The sequence below is a fragment of the Meles meles genome, chromosome 12, assembly GCF_922984935.1.
Source record: "Meles meles chromosome 12, mMelMel3.1 paternal haplotype, whole genome shotgun sequence".
NCBI classification, from domain to species: Eukaryota; Metazoa; Chordata; class Mammalia; order Carnivora; family Mustelidae; genus Meles; species Meles meles.
The window spans coordinates 58,773,724-58,788,187 of NC_060077.1; the positions used below are offsets into that span (position 1 = coordinate 58,773,724).

The following is a 14,464-nucleotide window of genomic DNA, read 5'->3' on the forward strand; positions in this document are numbered from 1 at the left end:
GGAGTTACTCTAAGCACTAGATGTGGTTGGATTTTCTGATAATAGAACACATCACAAAGATTCCAAAGTTCACTATGAGCTCCCTCTTCCCTTCTGTTAAGGACTTTCATTTCTAACATCTGCTTTAATATTGAGTAACTATGGCAACATAGAACACATTTTAAAGATTTTTTTTTGAGAGAAAAATCACTTTATTCTAATTAGTTCACAAATGAGAACATCACAAAAGGTTATTTAAGGAGGCACACAAACATCCTCCCAGCCCCAAACTCAAACCATCTCAATGAACTTCTATTCAGTAGGAACATGCTTTTTCATTCCAATTCTGAAGAAAGCTGTAATTAATGATGGAGAGGCTTAACTGGTCGTTTTATACTTTATATATTCACTATTAATTATATTTTTATGCTAAATTAACTTGGTCATGAGAGATGATTTTCTGTATCTTTAATTTGAACTTCTTGATTAGGCTAATCCATTTGCAAATCTGCACTGTTTCAGCACCTTGCTGAAACCTTCACAAAGCTTAAGGTCACCCTGGTTCTGGGCACACTCCAGAAACTGTTTCATCTCATAGTGACATGGGCCAAACTGCTGCTGTGGCTGCTGGTACGCTGGCTGGGCTCCCGGAGGCTCCTGGTAAGTGATGCCAGGCCTTGAAGGCGCGGCGCTACTTCCTCCACCGAAGCCCCCAGTGATGGCATGACCTATCGTGTGCCGGACAGCAGAGCCCACAGCCACACCAGCTGCAGTGGTTGCCATCTGGGCCATGAGACCCGGCTGCCGGGGTGCAGCAGCAGGTGAGCCAACAGCAGATGGGGGAGCCGCTGCTGGTGGCTGAGCTGCAGGCGCAGCTCTCATCTGAGGGGCCCGGCTGGCAGAAGGGGCCATGCGGGAGGTGCGGCTCCGGCTTCCACGCGGCATGGTTCCTGGCGGAGCGGCCCCGCTTCCAGACGTCCGAGACTTGGCGGAGACCCCAGCGGCTTCGGCGGCGCGGGAGAACGGAACACGGGGGGGGGCGGGCTGGGCCTGCGCTGACATTTTAAAGATTTTATTTATTTGACAGAGAGACAGATCACAAGTAGGCAGAGAAGCAGGCAGAGAGAGAGGAGGAAGCAGGCTCCCTGCGGAGCAGAGAGCCCGATGCGGGACTCGATCCCAGGACTCTGGGATCATGACCTAAGCCGAAGGCAGAGGCTTTAACTCACTGAGCCACACAGGCACCCCATAGAACACATTTTAATGCATGTATTCTTGTAATAGTTTTATCAAGATTCCCTAGAAAAGGGAACATCATGCTGTATACTGTCAGAATAATTGTAATAACAAATAATCATTCATTTTAAACAGGAAATCTGATTGACATAAATATGGGCAAAACTCAGTGGACTCTTAAAACTAAACTTTAGAATTTTGTGGAAGAGTGTCAAAACCCAGGGGCTGGTGTCTAGACAGTTTTTGTCTAGAAACAGACTTTACTGAGAATGTACGTAAGACCCTGAAAAGCTTGTCTTGCAATGCCTGAAACATGCTCACAGCTGATTTATGCCAGAAAAGGGGCCTTGAAGAACACCAAAGGAGACCTGTCAGCTGCTAAGGGTTTCCTTTTCCACGTAAGCTGTGGCACAAGTCTCAATATGCTTGCTCATATTCGTGTTCTATCAGTCTTATTTGGACAGTCTTTCTTCATCTCCCTTTTTTCATTTTAACATGCTCATAAACCTTATATAAGCACCCATAGAAAGCCCTGTTTATTACAACATTCCCATGCCATTCCCTAAGACATGTAGAGCCATCTTACTGTTTTCACTGGATTATTTCCAAATTACATTGTAAAGGAGATTATTTTTTTCCAACATAGAAAACTCCTTAGGGGGCCCCGGGTGGCTCAGTTGGTTAGGCATCTAATTCTTAATTTTGGCTCCAGTCATCATCTCAGGGTCGTGGGCTCCTCGCTCAGCAGGGGATTCTGCTTGAGATTCTCTCTCCCCCTGCACCTCCCCCCACTCACACACACATTCTCTCTAAAAATAAATAAGTCTTAAAAAAAAAAAACTAAAAAAAAACTACTTAGTATCATCAATAGCATAGGCTTTTGTGAATTTTTGTAAGAGAGTAGATGTCTTTATTCATCTACCCCCTAACAATAATTTGGTCTGAAAGTACACATTCTTTTGGGCCTCCTCAACCCTATTCTCATATTTTGAGTCTGGTAACAAAAAACAAATGGTAAAAGTTTTTAACATGCTCTAATCTTTGGTCTGGGTATTCCAATGTTCGTTATGGAATGGAGGAAGATACTTATTTTTATACTGAGTAACTCACACATTCCTTCTCAACAGGGAAAACTCGTCTAAAGAGAAATGTGCTAGTTTGTGATTTGTGTTAGTAATGGAGATAGAATATGTTTGGGAATGTCTGTTCAAGAGCTGCCCTAGAGATGGAAATATGAATTAAGCTTTCGAATCTCGAACATCTGAATCGACACTGTATTGACAAGCAGAAGAGCAAACAGTGTTGGCAGAGATATTTTACATTCCCTCCTGCAGCTTTCATGACTTTTGAAAGCAAACTCGTGCCCACTAAAACCAATGAAATACTAAAAGAGTGTTTGTGCTTTGTGTCTTTTCCTGCTGAAAAAGCGCTGAGCAAATGCTTTTGATTCCCTTACAACACTGATGGGACTTTTTCTTTTGTGTGTCTTTTCCTATGTCTGAGAAGATTCGAGCTCTGACTAAAGGCTTTCCCACATTCATGACACTTGTAGGGTTTTTCTCCAGTGTGTGTTCTTCGATGCTGAATCAGGACGGCACTCCGACTGAAAGCCTTTGCACACACATCACATGCATAAGGCTTCTCCCCGCTGTGGATTCTCTGATGGAGTATGAGGGCTGAGCTCTGACTGAAGACTTTGCCACATTCATCACACTTGTGTTGTTTTTTCCCAAAAGGGTTTCTCCGTCTTCTTTCAAAGTTGCCGTCTTGTTCACAGGCTCTTCTACACGTGCAACTCTGGGGAGCGTCCAGATGAAGGGTGTTGGAAACAGTGGAGTACAGCTCCATAGCTGGAGAAGTCTTCTGTGTCGAAGCTGAATTCACATTTGTAATTTTCGTGTCTTTAGCTGAAATAATACACAGAAAAGCAATGTCACTGTTCTCTGTTCGGAAAGAAAGAAAGGCAAATAGAATGATCCAAAGAAAATATATACGGATTATTTATTGCTAGCATGTCTATAAAATAAGCACCACAATGTGGAAGATGGTGATGGTAAGTCACAAAACATTTAAGAAGACCATAAGGCAAAAGGAAAGATTTATATACTGAGGAGATACAGTATATATATACATATATATATATATGTATGTATATGTACATATATATGTATATATGTATAGATACAGTATATATATATAATATATATTATATATATATATACTGCGTATATATATTATATATATATATACTGCGTATATATATTATATACTGAGGAGAATTAAAAGATGAAAATCTCCATGCAAAAGCTAGAGGTAGGGGCGCCTGGGTGGCTCAGTGGGTTAAAGCCTCTGCCTTCGGCTCGGGTCATGGTCTCAGGGTCCTGGGATCGAGCCCCACATCGGGCTCTCTGCTCAGCAGGGAGCCTGCTTCCTCCTCTCTCTCTGCCTGCCTCTCTGCCTACTTGTGATCTCTGTCTGTCAAATAAATAAATAAAATCTTAAAAAAAAAAAGCTAGAGGTAAAAAGATATATATCTGATATATCTTTTTATCAGAGACTGAAAAAAAAATTCTAGAAGAAAAGGGACTAGAAGATGAGCAATTATGCGAGAAGCAGAGAGGCAACCAAAAGAGAGCAGCCAGATGTGGCAGTGGGTAGTAATAACCAAGACTTAGTATGAAGGTCAATAAATAAAAGTTTAATAATGATAAATGAAGAAAGCCAAGGGGTCAAGAATGAATATGGAATATAAGGTCAGAAATACAAAATGGGGGGGGGGAAAGGGGAGGATTATAGACTAGCATAACTGTCACCTCAGATGAATCAAGGGTAGCACAGAGTACCCAGTTACAAAAAAATCTCTACTCTTATATGTATTTTATAGTACTAGGTGAATGGCATTATTATTGGTGTAAATAGAAATCATTTTGTAAATGGTAAGGATTCTCTCTCAAATTCATTTTTGATAGCTCAAATTCCAAAGTGACTTCAATGTCTGATCTCTACCTTCAAAATCCAAGGCTGTCCACTCTCACCACTTTTATTCAAAATAGTACTAAAGTCCTAGCCACAGCAATCAGACAGCAAAGAAATAAAAGGCTCCAAATTGGTAAGGAAGAAGCTGAATTCTCACTATTTGCATGTGACATGATACTTTATCTAGAAAACTCTAAAGATTCCACCAAAAAACTATTAGAACTGATACATGAATTCAGTAAAGTCACAGGATACACATCAATGTACAGAAATCTGTTGCATTCCTCTACACTAATAATGAAGCAGCAGAAAGTGAAATTAAGAAAACAATCTCATTTATAATTGCACCAAAAAGAAGAAAAGATCTAGGAATAGATTTAACCAAAGAGGTAGAAGACCTGTACTCTGAAAACTATGAAACACTGATAACAGAAATTCAAGACAATGCAAAGAAATGGAAAGACGTTCCATGCTCATGGGTTGGAAGAACAAATATTGTTAAAATGTCTATACTACTCAAAGAAATCTACAGACTTACTGCAATCCCTATCAAAATACCAGCAGCATTTTTCACAGAATTAGAGCAATCCTAAAATTTGTATGGAATCACAAAAGACCTTAAATAGTGAAAGCCATCTTGAAAAAGAAAAACAAAACTTGAGGTATCACAATTCCAGATTTCAAGTTATAGTACAACGTGACAGTAATTACAACAGTATGGTACTGGCACAAAAATAAATACATATATCAATAAAGAGGAAAGAAAACCCAGAAATAAACCTATAATTTAATGGTCAATTAGTCTTCAATGAAGAAGGAATGAATATACAATGGGAAAAGAACAGTTTCTTCAACAAAGTGTTGGGAAAACTGGACAGCTATATGCAAAAGAATGAAACTGGACCAGTTTCTTACATCACACATAAAAATAAACTAAAAAATGCATTAAAGACCTAAATGTGAGACCTGAAAACATAAACATACTTGAAGAGAACAAAGGCAGTAATCTCTCTGACATCAGCCAAAGCAACATTTTTCTAGATATGTCTCCTGAGGCTAGGGAAACAAAAGCAAAAATCGATTCTTGGAAGTACATTAAAATAAACAGTTTCTGCACAGCAAAGGAAACATCCATAAACCTAAAAGGCTTACCATTTACATCCAGTAGGTACTGGATGGCAGAAGATATTTGCAAATGGCATATCTGATAAAGGATTAGTATCCAAAATATATAAAGAACTTATACAACTTGACACCAAAAAAACAAATAATCCAATTTAAAAATGAACAGAAGACAAGAATAGACATTTTTCCAAAAAAGACATATAGATGGACAGCACACACATGAAAAGATGTTTAGCATCACTCATCATCAGGGAAATGCCAATCAAAACTACAGTAAGATACAACCTTACACCTGTGAGAATGGCTAAAATCAAAATCACAAGAAAAAGTGATAGTGACAATGTGGAGACAAAGGAAATTCCTCTTGCAGTGTTGGTGGGAAAGCAAATTGGTGCAGCCACTGTGGAAAACAGTATGAGGGTTCCTCAAAAAGTTAAAAATAGGATTCTTCTATAATCCAGGAATTGCACTACTGGATATCTACCCAACAAATACAAAAACATTAATTCAAAGGGATACATGCGCACCCTATTTTAGAGCAGCATTTATTTCCAGTAGCCAAACTGTGGAAGCAGTACAAGTGTCCATCTGTAGATGAAAGGAGAAAGAAGATGTGATCTCTCTCTCTCTCTTTCTCTTTCTCTCTCTCTCTCTCTCTCACACACACACACTGGAATATTACTCAGCCACAAAAAGAATGAAATCTTGCCATTGCAACGACATGGATGAAGCTAGAGTGTATTATGGGAAGTGAAATAATTCAGTCAGAAGAAGAAAAATACCACATAATTTTGCTCATATGTGGAATTTAAGAAACAACAACAACAACAACAACAAAAAAAACAAGGAAAGGGAAAAAAAAGAGAGACAAACCAAGAAACAGATTCTTAACTGCAGAGAACAAACTGATGGTTACCAGACAGTAAGGGACTGGGAGGATAGAGGAAATAGGGGATGGGGATTAAAGAGTACAGTTATTATGATGAAAAAAATAAAATGAAAAACAAAACAACAAATGTAAGAAAGGCCTCTGTGAGGGAATTCAGAGGTAGAACGTAGTTCTTGTCAACAATGGGGTCCCAAGACCTGGCTTTGAGGCTGATTACTTTGTTGTCATTACCAGAAAAAGCTGCTGAGGTAGGGGCGGTTCCCTCTGATGTTAAGCCAAGACACCTGCTACACTGGAGACGTTAAGTGCCCAGTGCAAGCCTCTTGGGAGCAGGTACCTGTCAGCAAAGAGAACTACTTTCTAAGTCTCTACATTTTTATATTTTGTTTTTCCTAGATTTTCTTATCAAAAGTGTCTTGGAAAAACTCTAACCTTACTTAGCTGATCAACCCCGTGGAATATGGAAGCCATGTGAGGGGGAGGAGGGGGAGAAGGGGAGATCCTCCCAAGTGGGGTTTCCCTCTTCATTTCTGACTTCCATTTCATCCCGCATGGTCATGTAGAAGAAAGGCCTCTGCTCAAATGTTGCTCACCAAAGAGGCCTTCTCCACCACTTTATTTAATAAGGCTCTGTCCCTACTTTATTTAGGAAGACCTAGCTCCCGTCTTCTGCTTTGCTTTTTTCCCACAGCTCTTATTTTTGAGTATATTTGAGTATATTATTTTTGAGTATATTTGAGTATCTGCAACAAAAGAACAGACTGTTATGCAAGCTTTTTTGGAGCAAGTTTGTAAAAAGTGATGTGACCAGCCACCGAGGCCAGTTTAGGAGGTGAGGGAGAAGAGGAAAATATTCAAGTCATTACGAGAGGGCAAAGTCATCTGAGCAGCTATATGGTGATTTTCATACTACATGGCACCAGTAACCAAGCAAGAAGCTAGATAGAAAATGAGGAGGTAGACCGTGGTCTTTAGATTGCGACTTTGGGGTCCCTCAGGGGCTGCCTGAAGGTACCATGGGGGGAACAGGTCAAGTTGGAGTCCTTGTGGATGGACGCTGCTTGCTCCTGCTTCAGTGAGGGTAGCTGTGTTTTCGTCTGTTTTATGTACTGGAACTCCATGCAAGATTTCATTTGAGAAAAGGGTCATGTTTGTTTGTTTGTTTGTTTGTTTTAAAGATTTTGTTTATTTGAGAGAGTGCATGAGCACACATGGAGAAAGGGGCAGAGGGAGAGGGAGCAGCAGACTCCCCTCTGAGCAGGGAGCCCTGACTCAAGGCTCCATCCCAGGACATGTGGATCAGGACCTGAGCTGAAGGCAGACGTTAAACCCACTGAGCCACCCAGGAGCCCCAAAGGTCATGCTCCTTTATAAAAGGTTTGAAAATCCCCATGGAGATGATGTCAAGGATTTAAAAATCTGAAAGAGATTATGAAACTCTCTGGGAAAGAAACAAGAATAAAACACTGAGGATGATCATTCGCACAACTTCTAATGGTGGAAGACCCCACGGTAAGAGGAGGCAGGAGCAGAGATTGGAGACCTCTTGCGGGAAGCAGCTGGGATGTGGGTGGTGGGCTGACACATGGTGGGTTGTCCCCATGAACCGAATCCCACCTCTCACCTTTTTGTCTTGAGTAGAACTCCCTTGAAGCCAATGGCAGCTGCTGCTTTACGGGCTTGATCCAGCTACATGGTGACTCCTGAGTGATTTCCCAAGATGCCAGTTTCTCTGCAAGCGTGTCCTCATTTTGTCCAAAAAGGACCTGAAAGCAGGTATAACTGAGGTATAACTGAGACTGAAGAAGGGAATCTTGTTGGGACTTGGGATAAAATAATAGAGAAGAAGGGTGCCTGGGTGATTCTGGCTTAAGTGTCTGCCTTCGGCTTAGGTCATAATCCCGGGGTCCTGGTATCAATTCCCCATTGGGCTCACTGCTTAGCAGGGAGTCTGCTTTTCCCTCTCCCTTGTCTACTTCCCCTGCTTGGGTTCTCTCTCTCAAATAAATAAATAAAATCTTAAAAAAAATAATAGAGAAGATACTACATGGAAAATACCCTGGGATTCAGGAAAAGGGAGGAAGAAAGCAGAGCCACAGTCTGTTTTCTGGCACAGGTGGAAGTACATTCACTGCCCTCCGTGTTTAGTGTGCTAAGTAGGAGTACAGTTTTTTTTTTTAAAGACTTTATTTATTTGACAGAGATCACAAGTAGGCAGAGAGGCAGGCAGAGAGAGAGGAAGGGAAGCAGGCTCCCCGCTGAGTGGAGAGCCCGATGCGGTGCTCGATCCCAGGACCCTGAGATCATGACCTGAGCCGAAGGCAGAGGCTTAAATCCACTGAGCCACCCAGGCGCCCCAGTAGGAGTACAGTTTGAGAGCTCTATCCCCAGTGATGCCCAGAGCTCCTGACTCAACCTGGTCACTCATCGCCACGAGATGCCTTTTTACCTGCTCAGCTGGCTCATCAAGCTCCTTCTCCAGCTCCTCCAGCAGAGTGACGGCTTGCTCTCCATTCTCGGGCCGGTGCTCTCGCAGCCAGGCCTGCAGCTCGTCAGGCAGGATGGCCAGGAACTGCTCCAGCACCAGCAGCTCCAGGATCTGCTCCTTGGTGTTTACCTCCGGCCTCAGCCACTGATGGCAAAGCTCCCGGAGCTGGCTCAGGGCCTCCCGGGGTCCAGGGGACTCCTGGTAGCCAAACTGCCTGAACCACTGGCGGAAGGTCTCTGGGCTGCAGCCACTGCTCCAGGGGAGGCGGGGGTCCAGATCACAGGTCTGCTCTTCCTCTTCCATCTTCACTCGCAGAGGGCTGTCAGACCCCTCTGAAGTGTGTGGAAGGAGTGATGACTTTCTCAGCTCTGCAGACATTTGGACTGGGAACAGAGACCTAGGCTTTAATCTCCAAGAAGGTGACGTTTTCCTTAAGGACACTCCTTAAATATGATTAAAGAAACAAGTGGGAACATGACACAGACAAATGTTTCCTAGAACAACACATCTAAGATTAGTAACAGGCTATACAGAAAGTACTGCCCTTAATCTTAGTATAAACCATGCTTTCAAAGAATACTTCCTTAGGAGAATCAAAGACCTAAGATGCATTCATTCATATGCATGAGTAATTCCCAATTTATTCTGCAAATCATGCACACGAGGCTGACTAAGTGTAACAATAAGGGATCAGCCGGGATTGTGCAGGAACTCCTAGAGAGCAGACATAAGGGAAGCTTGAGAAAAATTATGACTCTGGGGCAGGCTCAAAGAGCTAATTAATTTTTTTCTAGCCTGCTGCAAAGAGTGCTAAGAAATAGTCTCATGAGAGAAGTAGTTTCGTGTGGATTTTTTTCAACATTTACTATTAAACAGTATTAAATATAACATCATGTTTCATACTATCAAAGAGTATTCATACTATTTTGACAGTAAAGGAACTATTAAAAAATAATTTCATATTCTTCCATCTTAATGTGCTTCCATTTATTCATATTCTGCTTCTGATCCATAATATATTATTTACCTTCATTTATCATAGAATATTTAGTTGTTTCAAATTTTTACTATCATAAATTTTTACTAGCATAAATTACTATCATAAATACTATCATAAATAATGTTGGGAGGCACATTTTCAGGAATATATTCTTTTCCCCCCAAGTTAGTCAAGGATATCCCAAGGACTTGGCTTATCCAGCTCTAAGGAGAGTGGCAAATGTATTGCTATGTATTATCAAATGAATTACAGAAAAGATTGTTTATCGATCCACAGTGTCAACAGCAGCATAGTGATGTATGAGGGCAGCAATTTCCCCAAGTGTCATTAGCTTGTTCGCAGAAAGGGGGGATGAAAGACACTTTTAGCCCTATTTTAGTATATGCATCACTGGTAACTGATGGCTAATTTAAAAATCTCGTACGTGCCCGTTTTTCCTCTTTAGGCAGTCTACCATTTCCCTCCGACTTCATCAAGCGCTGTTCTGGACACCAATGATACAGCAGTGACCTGAACAAAGCCTGTGACTCCTTAAAGCTTACATTCTAGCAGGAGAGACAACAATGTTACCAAATAAATGATACAACAGTGATTGCAATGTAGCAAATGACACACAGAGAACTTACGACGCAAGCTTCTCAGCACCTTAAATATAAATTTTTTAAATCCTCTCAAAAGCCCTGCACGGTAATTTTCCTGCCCGCGTTGTAGATGAGGAACTTAACAAGGCAAGCTCAGGGAGCGAGACCACGGGCAAGGGGTATGAATCCAGGCCGTCCACTTACCCACGGTGCTGACGTCCCAGGGCAGAGAAGGAGCAGCAGACCTGGATGATAAACTGGGCCAGGATAGAATGTAGGGTGGAGACCTGAACGGCGGGAAGGGTTGAGGCCATGAGTCTGGAAGCCGTTTGAGGGCGTTACATTGAGGGACCCTAAACTAAAGCAGCCTCGGGAAGTCACGGAGAGAGAGGGGCGGCCGGGGTGCACTGTGCCTCTTCAGCACCAGCAGCCGATACATGCCTCCTGCACACCAGCTCTCGGCGCTCCTCGGGAGACTGGGAGACCGAACCCCCAACACCGCAAGCGGGCCAGCAACCCTCGGGCTCCCTGCAGGGGCTTCGCCGAGAGCCCCGAATCCGGGGTCCTTCCGCGGAGGACGGACTTTCAGTCCAAAATCCCACTCCTAGAGGGCCGGCTCGCTGAGGCCCGGTGCCCGAGGGTCCCCGGACGCGTCGCCTACCCGCCCCGCCAGCGCCCCTTCCGCGCGGGTCCCGGCCCGGCGAGACTGCGGGCGGCGGGCGGCGCGCGGCCGCAGAGGATGCTGCGCCGAGCGCAGGTGAGCGCGCGCGGACTGGGAACCGAGCGGGTTCGGCTGCGGCCTAGGCGCCGCGGGGCTGCGCGGGGAGGACGGAGCGAAGGGCTTGCCGACAAGGTGAGGGGCAAGGAGGTGCGGGGCCAGGTAGGGGCCGCGGGAAGCGCCAGGGGGCGACAGGAGTCGCGGCGGGAATAGAGGGCGTGAGCGGAGGGAGGAGCCGGGAGGGCCGCTGGGCGGCGGTGCCGACGTCCGCGGCCGCCTCCGCCCACCCCCGGGTGAGGACGCTTCTCCCCGCGGCCTAGGGTATCAGAAGAGGCCTCGGTTCTCACCTCGCGACCGGGGAAAGCGACCCCGCGTTATCCGGAAGACGCGGGGGAAGCGCTCGATTGGAAGCTGCTTCCGGTCCCCGTGGCGGGCTGGGGCCAGCCGGGGATGGAGCGGCGGTTGCCATGGAGACGAGCCGCGGCCGCCGCCGGCTTTCAGTGTGACGCGGCCCCGGAGTTAGGGGAAGGGGTTAACCCCGACGGGTAGGAGTCCCGCTGCTCGGCGTCCCTGTTCACATAAACCGGCGTTGTTAATTTCTCAAGGTGCTTCTACTTAGGTTATTCCATTTACTCTCAATAACCCAGTACGGTTATTCCCAGTTTACAAGAAATAAGCCCCAAAGTTCTGTGACTCGCTCACGATCACAGAGGGGAAAGACTCCTGCACTTTCTGCCTTTAAGTACAACTTGCTCCTAATATCATCCGCTCCCCTGGGGTTATGCTCCAAATAGTGCTGTTTTAAGGAACGGTTTTGACCCCTCACCCCTGCCCCAGGCTTTCACGGGAGAACCTAATGGCCCTTAGAAAGGTGAGAACCCACCTGTACACGTATTTTGGCATATATATATATATATACATATATATATATATATATCCCCCCCCCCCCCCCGGTAAATCTTAAGTCAATTTAAAACTAAATTTGGGGGGCGGCTGGGTGGCTCAGTGGGTTAAAGCCTCTGCCTTCGGCTCAGGTCATGATCTCAGGGTCGTGGAATCGAGCCCCGCATCGGGCTCTTTGCTCGGCTGGGAGCCTGCTTCCTCCTCTCTCTCTGCCTCTTCACCTACTTGTGATCTCTCTCTGTCAAATAAATAAATAAAATATTTTTAAAAAAATAAAAAAAATTGGGGGCTAAATGAGCTACAAGGCCACAACCCCACATATTGGCTTCCTCTTCCACCCACTTTCCATAGGGACTCTTGGAAAATGTACTTGTGGAGGGAAGTAGGGATTTAGGAAGAGAAGAGAGGATACTTAAAAACCACTTGTTAATTAATAAACAACAATACGGGGGGGGGGGACCTGGGCATGACCTCTCCCCTCAAAAAAAAAGTATGCCAATACTGGAGTCTGAAATAAAGGGAGAGGAGGCTGCTTTATTCTGTTTACACCACACCTAAAGGGTTAGGGGAGAAACTTGTATCTTAATTAACCTACCATGACATTAAATTTGAAGAAATTCTTACATCAATAAGGGACTTTCACAAGATAAGATTTTTTTTGTTGAGGTAGCTGCTGACACAAATAGCAAGGTAGCCCAAAAGTGCAAATGAGAATGTATTTACTCTGATGGGAGATAGGTTAATTTAGTCAAGGCGATGAGGCATCTGAAACAAGAGCAGTCAATGCCTGATAATGGTGTAGAAGTGATAGAAGGTAGTTTAAGGAGAAAATGTCAATAGTTGGAAGCTGCAAAGAGAGTAAGGAACTGTGGAAAGCCATAGGATTTGGCAAGAGGTGAGGAGTGAAGTGACGGGTTTGAATTCCGCGATATGCAGATGATACCCAAAGTTGAAATAAAAAAATAAAAATAAAAAACAACAAATGCAAAAGACTATTATGGAAGTTTCACAGTATGTCAGATAAAGGACAGGCTTTGTTTGCCTTTATTTTTTTAATTTTGGGAGTAGAGTGAAAAATTAGCAGGAACAAGATCCTAGAGAGCATATCTACCATATATACCAGATGCATGGTACTCACTGAGAATTCAAATGTAAGACACAGATTCTTGCTCTTTAGGAACTGATAGACTAATTAAGAAGAAGGGTGTATAAATTGATGGGTTGCAAACAATGTGGCAGATGTTCTGATGAAGCTATCCACAGGATGCTAGAAAAGCACAAAGAAGGTGCTGGGATGGGGTGGGGGTTGGAGAGAATAAGATTGGGATTGATGGGGAAAGCTGAGTGTCATGTAGTCCAAACTGAGGAGCCAGTGCAAAAATTTTTTATGTGCTGGGATGGAAGGATGGCAAGGCATGAGAGGCTCAGGGTGAGGATGAAAGGAGAAGTGATTTTATAAGATGTGGCAGGCCAGGTAGAAGGCTATGAGCTAAAATTTGAAGCAGGATCTTGAATAAGTGGCACAAGGCTATCTGCAGTTCAGATAGAATTCTGTGATGGCAATGTGAAGGGTGGATTTGGGCGAAGACAAAACTCAAGGCAGGGTGACCAGCTCTGAAGCTATGGCGAAGATCTGGACTGCAGCTGTTAGAGATCCGAACTAGTGCAGAGGGAGTGAGGATGGAGGCAGATCAGGAAACATTTAGGATACCAGTGCTTGCTTGGTGGGTGGACTAACAGATGATTGGATAGTGTATCATTTATGCAAATTTTTAAAAAGATGGTATGAGCAGGTTTGACAGTGGGTCATGTGGACATTTGAGGAGAGTTTTCAGTAGATTGAATCTGAGGCTGAATAATAGGTGATAATCAATACCCCCTACGTAGTTGGACATTTTATGAGATTATGTAAAAATAAATATGAAACAAGGTCTATACTTGAATGCCTCCCTTATATAAGCATATTAAACACCCTATGAATTTCATAAACCACTTAACACAGTGAAGAGGGCAGTTACTATGTAATAATTTTTTTTATTTGACAGACAGAGATCACAAATAGGCAGAGAGGCAGGCATAGAGAGAGAGAGGAGGAAGCAGGCTTCCTGCTGAGCAGAGAGCCAGATGTGGGGCTCGATCCCAGGACTCTGGGATCATGACCTGAGCTGAAGGCAGAGACTTTAACCCACTGAGCCACTCAGGCACCCAAGATACAGGTTGTTGGACCCATCCAGAGATTCTTTTTTTTTTAACTCTTTTTTAAGATTTTATTTATTTATTTGTCAGAGAGAGAGAGAGAGTACAAGCAGTGAAATTAGCAGGCAGAGGGAGAAGCAGGCTCCCTGCTGAGCAAGGAGCCCAAAGTGGGACTTGATCCCAGGTCCCTCGGATTATGACCTGAGCCAAAGGCAGATGCCTAACTGACTGAGCCACCCAGGCGTCCCTGTAATAATATTATATGCACTCTTCTACTTTTCTTTTGCATCACTGTATTTTTCTTTTCTTTTTTTTTTTTTAAGATTTTAAATAATCTCTACACCCAACATGGGGCTCGAATTCACAACCCCAA

At 43.8% G+C, this 14,464-nt stretch overlaps 2 protein-coding genes across 3 annotated transcripts; both read right to left on the minus strand.

Annotated features, from left to right (window-relative positions):
- Positions 1–451: 451 nt before the first annotated feature.
- Positions 452–1,091, minus strand: LOC123954121 (coiled-coil-helix-coiled-coil-helix domain-containing protein 2-like). The gene has a single exon (XM_046024857.1). It carries the CDS (start codon positions 1,039–1,041, stop codon positions 466–468), a length of 576 nt encoding a protein of 191 aa, XP_045880813.1. The 5' UTR covers positions 1,042–1,091; the 3' UTR covers positions 452–465.
- A 915-nt stretch (positions 1,092–2,006) lies between these two features.
- ZNF396 (zinc finger protein 396) lies at positions 2,007–11,409 on the minus strand. Of its 2 annotated transcripts, none has more exons than XM_046024855.1 (5): positions 11,340–11,409; positions 10,479–10,561; positions 8,655–9,076; positions 7,830–7,971; positions 2,007–3,122 (listed from the first exon to the last, which is right to left on the minus strand). In XM_046024855.1, the coding sequence occupies exons 3-5, from the start codon at positions 9,069–9,071 to the stop codon at positions 2,668–2,670; spliced, it is 1,014 nt and encodes a 337-aa protein (XP_045880811.1). In that variant the 5' UTR covers positions 9,072–9,076; positions 10,479–10,561; positions 11,340–11,409; the 3' UTR covers positions 2,007–2,667. The 2 variants fall into 2 exon arrangements, with proteins under 2 accessions (XP_045880811.1, XP_045880812.1); XM_046024856.1 differs by having other exon boundaries at positions 8,655–9,136.
- Between the last annotated feature and the right edge of the window lie 3,055 nt (positions 11,410–14,464).

Bases quoted from the DNA above. Each gene is read 5' to 3' on its own strand.
- ZNF396 (XM_046024855.1), bottom strand. From the start codon at position 9,071: ATGTCTGCAGAGCTGAGAAAGTCATCACTCCTTCCACACACTTCAGAG. The intron at 7,972-8,654 runs GTAAAAAGGCAT...ACCTGCTTTCAG, and splicing joins TTGATGAGCCAGCTGAGCAG to GTCCTTTTTGGACAAAATGA. The intron at 3,123-7,829 runs GTGAGAGGTGGG...GTATTATTTCAG, and splicing joins GTTCTACTCAAGACAAAAAG to CTAAAGACACGAAAATTACA.
- LOC123954121 (XM_046024857.1), bottom strand. From the start codon at position 1,041: ATGTCAGCGCAGGCCCAGCCCGCCCCCCCCCGTGTTCCGTTCTCCCGC.